Genomic DNA, 7,161 nt, shown 5'->3' with positions numbered 1-7,161 from the left:
ATATATATATATATATATATATATATATATACATATAGTCAGGTATACTACTGCTGCAAATGCTTTATTATAGGCCAAACATTAATAACAACATTTTAGAATGATCAGTTTAAAGAACTATGTTAAATACATACCTTATAAAGTTTTTTTTCTACTGATTGTTCCCACAGCTGCTTATCATAGGAGCCAATCTGGATGAAGAAAAGATTAGTACACACATCAGAATTTCTAATACAGGCACAAAGCTACAAATTTTGAAAGAGGGAGCAATACTTGACTGGTGCATATTTTTTGCTGACTCCTTCCCACCAGAAGAATAAAAAGCAAAATCAACCAGAGTGGAATTTGAACTCAAAGTACAAAGATGTAATAGAAAGGCATTTTGAGAGCACTACTGATTCTGCCATCCACCCACCTTTTAATATGCAAAACATACCAGCATTATGTTTAAGAAAACACATGGATATTTATGATGAAATTTTTAAGGAGGTAACGAAGAAAAATTTGAAGACCAGAGTAATTAATAAATCTGATTAAACTAGGTGCACAACACATGGTATTATTTTGAGAACACTGGTTACAAAATGACCTTCCATATCAAGTTAGCCGATACAATATTTAATGTGTATACAGTCACTAAAGTGAGATTGCAGCCACACATGTCCTTTTAAGAATACCCCAGATGTGTCGGGTGATATGATATGCTTGAGAAGATCTACTGAGTCAAGTAAAACCAATATCGTAGCTGGGGCCGGTGCCCCTGACTGGCTCTCGTACCGGTGGCACGTAAAAAGCACCAACTGAATGTGGCTGATGCCTGTACCCCCAGACTGGCTCCCATACTGGTGGCACGTAAAAAGGACCATCTGAACGCCATCATTGCTGGCTCATGTGTCAGTGGCACAAAAAGCACCCACTACACTCTTGGAATGGTTGGCGTTAGGAAGGACATCCAGCTGTAGAATAATTGCCAGATCAGATTGGAGCCTTTTGCAGCTGCTGGCTCTCCAGACCTCAGTCAAACCATCCAGCCCATGCCAGCATGGAAAACAGATGTTAAACGATGATGATGATGATGATGATGATGATAATTACCTTTTATTAAATGACCATTCATCTAATTTCTATCTGCCATAACAAATAAAAAGTATCTATATATAAAAATTCAGAAGCTGATCAGAAATATGTGGTATAATAAAACTTGTTTCCACAAAGCTAATTTTTCTTTCTTTTATTCTTTTATTTTTTGGAGAAAGGGGAAAGGTTTCAAATTCAAATCCAGTTTGGTACTAAGAACACATCCATGAAAATGATACAGCTCTGATGATGATCAGAAATCAAACCAACTGAAAAGTAGTCAGTTTTCATTCTTAAGACGAGGTTAACAATCAAAATTTTATTAAGGGAAAAAATTTATCAAATATATTCCACTACCTTACTGATATTTATATAAACAGTAAACATAACAGTTAGAAACATTTGAAGAGTATTAAAAAAAGTTTTTTTTACTTTTTTGTCCGTTTCCTTAGAAATAAGAAACTCCAACCCATGCTAGCATGGAAGGCAGACACTAAACGATGATGATGATGATGATGAACTTACTATATTTCCTAGCACATAAACCACAATAAAATAGCAAGGTATATTTTGATGAAAAAGTTTTTTTGGTGATGTCATCATCATCATCATCATCGTTTAACGTCCGCTTTCCATGCTAGCATGGGTTGGACGATTATTATCAAAGACTATTTTGTAAAATTATTTAATCTAAAGTAAAATAGTCGTGCATTAACAAAATCAATTACATCACTACCTAACATGTTTGCTATGATTTATCCATAAGGCTTGTTCAAATTCCAATTACCAGTTTCCTAGACATTGCAAAGTCTCAACTATTGCATTACATGCGCACTGCATAATGTGAAAATCAGTTACACCCACAACACCATTACATTCAAAGACAGAGTGTGTATGTGTGTGTAATGCAGAAAAAGAGTTATCAACATCATCATCAAAATAAAAAAAATATCTCACCTTTCTACTTTAAGACTATTAATCTTTAACTGGAAATAAATCTCTTGAGACTTAAGACAGCTGAAGACTTTGTCTTACTGTCTTTTAAATATATCTTTTAACCAATTAATCAATACCATTATTACCACTGGTCAATAATACAGCTAGTTACTGCTGGGTCATTGCTATCATATGGGCACCTTTGATAAGTTGTAGTGCACCTGAGCACTATATACAATTTCATTATTATTATTTTTATCATAGAGAATTTCATCTTCTCTTCCATCCATTAGTTTACTGGTTCAACATTTTTTTAAATGCCTTTAGTATTACTTCTAAATCCACAGCCACCTTGTGACATAACTGTACAATAGAAAGTCATTTCAGTTATCCTGTTGGGTTTAATAAATTTCCAAAGGTTATCCATTTGTTCCAGTCTTCTGGCCTAAAACAACTGAATAGTTGGTTGCTTACTGAAATATCAAGTGTTTGCAATTTATAACTGTTTGTTCAGTTTTTTATTGCGTAAGCTTTTATTTTTCTTTGTTGCTTGTGTTTTGTGGGTTTAGAATCATGCCCACTCTGGTAAAGCTGGTTTATTCAACAAATCATCTCTGTTTACTATTTTACCACCCATTTTCACACCACCTTCATCCAATCTCCTTTTATAATGGACATAATTTTGGATGTAATATTTTCCTTGGCAATATTCTTTTGGTTTAGAAATTAGTAAAAGTGAGAGCTTTATGTCATATACACAAGAAACCAAAACAACCATACAGCAGGATTTTCATGTCCATCTGTCATAATAGTCACCATCTGCTCACCTTGTTTTCAATAGCTTTGTCTGACAATACAATGAATATTATTGATTCATCATCCCTATTACCTATTTGTCCTAGTTCATAACTTATGAAATTATGTCTGTGCAATCCTGGTCTTTATGAAATGGTAGCACAAAGATGAAAATCCAACAAACATCTGCTAATATATTTCCCCTTTCTGCTTATCTCTTTGCCCTTGCTCAGCATTTTATTGTCTTTGAGATTGTGTATGCCGATTTATCATCGACTGTGTATCCATATTTTATTAGCTTTCTCCAACTGTGTGATTTTGCTTCATTATGATGAAATTCATGTTTTCTCATCCCCTGTATTTTTTTTCCCAGTTAACAGTGATCCATACAACCACTTAACAGTTTATCTTAGTGGCATAGTCAATAAATTGAAGCTAGTAACTCACTGTGAAAGTCTGTCTTTTCTGCTAAGTTATCATCGTGCATCGTTGAAGAGGAGGATTATCAACCAAATAACTCAACTGATTGCTAATAGATGGCACCTACTCCAATGACACTTCTACTTGTCAACAAAGTATATTAAGACATCATCATTGTCAATTCACCATCATCAGTAGTTTTTTTTAAAATTCAAATATTGGGGGATAAGCTTCATATAGGTGGAGGCGCAATGGCCCAGTGGTTAGGGCAGCGGACTCGCGGTTGGAGGATCGCTGTTTCGATTCCCAAACCGGGCGTTGTGAGTGCTTATTGAGCAAAAACACCTAAGTTCCACAAGGCTCCGGCAGGGGGTGGTGGCAACCCCTGTTGTACTCTTTCGCCCCAACTTTCTCTCATTCTTTCTTCCTGTTTCTTGAGTAACGCTGCGATGGACTGGCGTCCTGTCCAGCTGGAGGGAACACATACACCATAGAAACTGGGAAACCGGGCCCATGAGCCTGGCTAGGCTTTAAAAGGGCGACGATTATCGTTTTTTTTAAAGCTTCATATATAGATTGTGAGAGGTTGTTTGATGTTAAATGGTCGATTAAAGTTGAATTAATATTTTTTCTTTATTGATATTTTGTAATATATTTGTGTTAATAGTATTTCTTTATGATTAATTAAATAAATTTCTTTAAATTGATTAAAATGAGCATTATTATGTAGATCATCTAACATCTGTTGCCCATGGGTTGAACAGTTTAACTGGGCTGGCATGGTTTTCTGCAGCTGGATGCCCTTCCTAATGCTAACCACTCCAAGAGTGTAATGGGTGCTTTTACATGCCACCAGCATAGGTGACATTTGAGTGACACCGGAGTGCTTTTATGTGCCACCAGCACGGGTACCAATTTGCATGACACTGGTAGCTAAACAAACCAAATGGTGTTCTGTTACCAGTACCAATAAACCATTGTAAACTTCTTACTAGTTACTATCAACACATTACAAAACTTAATAAATATGGTAATCAAAATAATGGGATACATTTATCACATGTAAATTGTAACAGTAGACTTATATCATGAAACTGGGGTTATTGTGAGTATCTAGCAGTCAAACACCACTCTACAACCTGACCGTTTAGTAATAAGGTGTAAGATTAGCTATTACATAGTTTTCATCAGGGGTTAAATCTCAAAGCCAAATTGGTACCAACAACGTAGTGCAGTTTGGTAAACTACTTGTAGAACAGGTAAAAGAAAAGAGAGCATAATCTTACCCTTTTTTGATAACAGGCTATTATATCATGGATCTTAAGCATGGCTCCCAGTTTGGGTACCATGGGGAAAATTCCTCTTTTTCTCCAAAATTTTCAGTAATTTTTACTTTCCCTGTAAAATAATAATAAAAATTAAAAATAACATTTTCTGAAAAAACTTCGTGAAATATTTAGAAGTTGTGTTTCAAAAGTAATTTTGTTCATTAAAAACAAAAGTTATATGAAATATCTTTTTAATATATAAAAATATACAAAAATAACGATATCTCTCTCTCTCTCCCTCTCTCACTCACTCACACTAAATACATATACTCACCGACTACCTCATAACCTTTCCAATTGTCTGTGCCGTCATGTTTTAGAGTTGTGGGCCATTAAAGAAGTGTGCAGATTGGCTGTTGCTGTATAAGCTTAATCCGATTGTCGTACCTTACGAAGACTACAACAATAGTGAAAAACAGATTACCTCGACGCCAAACACGAGTTAACCAGAGACCCAATAGATCAATTTCTATCAACGCATCAAGTGCAATTAGCTCATCTTCTCTCAGACTCCAGATAACAGACATAGAAGGCAGAATATTTGCATGACAACAATTAAAAGAGAGATAAAACCAATGTTATACTTTACTGAAATATAATGACTACCACAAACAATCTGCAGATTGCATCGAATTCATTTTAAATTTCAGTATTTCATTTCTCCACGAGATAAGAAAAGTTATCGGGAATGAAGAAAAGAAAATTTGTGACATACAAAAAAAATTAAAAGAAAAAAAAACGAATATTAAAAATGAGCGGTATCTTAGTTAAGGGGTTTTGTTGTAGCAACAATGACAATACACACGTGCAAAAAGTGGGAATTTTAATCGTATTAGGAAAACAGCATTAAGACCGTACTATTTTTTCTTTTATCGATATTAATATTTATTGATTACTCTTCGAAGGAAGAGAAAAGTGAAACGCGGTACATTTTATTCGTCTAAGAAGAATACAATAACGTTGGTAACTATGTATACAGGTAAAACATTTTGAATGTGATTTAATTTTCTATTCAGGAATAGCAACAAAAGAGTTATCTTCCCATGATTTTTTTTTTTATGTAGGGGAGAAGACTCACGAAATTATTATTGTTAAGAAACTAGTAAAATAAATAAGTTATCAATATTTAGGATTGAAATATGTGTAAACAAAACTTACGAACAATGATAATAGAGATCAAGTTACAAAATTACGAAAGATGTCCAATACAATCTGGCTAAAAGGAATAGATGTTGCGGTAGTTTCGATGAATGGGGGAGCGTTCTAGGTGCTCAAATCATTGAAACTACTTACATACTGTATTACTATCTGTGGTTGAGTATTCCACAGATACATACATAACGCAATCTTTCAGTGGAAGCAGCTTAATAGTGTGTAACAGGATCGGCTATTTGAATTACAGATTCAGTCCAACCAACACATTCCACACAGTTTCCATTAACTAAGCGTAAAAACAGAAACTGTCCCCAAGGTTCTGCGCATAAGATTGAAACTAGAACAATTTGACTACAACTATGTAGTAATATGATTCCTAACTATGAATCAACTTTCGGTACATAATACTAAATCGATGACAGAGGAAATTCAATATCGATCTAAATAGGATCTCAACTCAAAATGAAAACGGATGTAATTAAATAATGCCGCTTCGTTTCTTTAATATGCAACGTTCAATATATCTAATTTAGGCATAAAGCTGCTCGTTAAGAGAGAAGGGTATGCTTGATTACTTTAACCCTACCGCCTTAGCCATTTTACCATTGCATAGATGAGTTAATATTATTTTGTGTAAAGACGGCGAGCTGGCAGAACTGTTAGCACGCCGGGCGAAATGCTCAGCAGTATTTCGTCTACCTTTACGTTCAAATTCCGCCGGGGTCGATAAATTAAGTACCAGTTGTGTACTGAAATCGATCTAATCGTCTGGTCCCCTCCCTGCAAAATTTCAGGCCTTGTGCCTAGAGTAGAAAAGAATATTATTTTGTATAATATGGTGTCTATTTTTAAAGAGAGTTACAGTCACGCTAGTAGAGATAAGTCTAATATACCAGATATTTGTATTTAAAACTATAAAGCAAAATCTAGACAAGAGGAAGCTTAAACACACTTACAATAGCGAGTATAAGACTCTCCACTAGATTGGGATGCCAGTTCTTCGTAGGATAAGTCCCACCTGTCACTGGTACTCATTTTAGCTGAGTAGACTGAAGTACCGTGAAAGTAAGTGCCTTGCCCAAGGACAACGTGTTGCCTGGTCACAGAATCGAACCCTTAACATAACGATTGTGAGCCCAAAATTTATATATATATATATATATATATATATATGACTATTGTATAAATAAATTGATTTTTTTTTCTGTGTTCAAACTCTCCATTTTCCTTATATTATATTATCAAATTTCTGTTCTATATCGAATAGACGAAAATATCTGTAACTACTAACAGAACTTCATGAGTGTCAACACTAATACTAACACAAATTAATGAATTCCAAGTATATTAATCGATATGGAGCTAAACCGGTGTACGCTTGAATAAAATACATGCCTGTGAAACAGCAACCTCTTTCCATTCGAAACTTCATAAACACTCGTTATATATA

The 7,161-nt window shown here is 34.6% G+C and overlaps 1 protein-coding gene across 1 annotated transcript in view; it reads right to left on the bottom strand.

Annotated features, from left to right (window-relative positions):
- The window catches only part of LOC106880514 (protein PHTF2), an 85,399-nt gene that overhangs the window by 36,415 nt on the left and 41,823 nt on the right, over positions 1 to 7,161 (bottom strand). The window contains exons 2-3 of the mRNA XM_052966801.1: positions 4,515 to 4,626; positions 135 to 191 (exon numbers count right to left, since the gene is read on the bottom strand). Coding sequence (XP_052822761.1) covers positions 135 to 191; positions 4,515 to 4,577 — 120 coding nt within the window. The 5' untranslated portion in view covers positions 4,578 to 4,626. The remainder of the gene's footprint in view (positions 1 to 134; positions 192 to 4,514; positions 4,627 to 7,161) is intronic.

This window comes from Octopus bimaculoides, chromosome 3 (assembly GCF_001194135.2).
Source record: "Octopus bimaculoides isolate UCB-OBI-ISO-001 chromosome 3, ASM119413v2, whole genome shotgun sequence".
NCBI classification, from domain to species: domain Eukaryota; kingdom Metazoa; phylum Mollusca; class Cephalopoda; order Octopoda; family Octopodidae; genus Octopus; species Octopus bimaculoides.
Note: the sequence above shows the minus strand (reverse complement) of the source record. Positions and strands in the feature narration are given on the sequence as shown.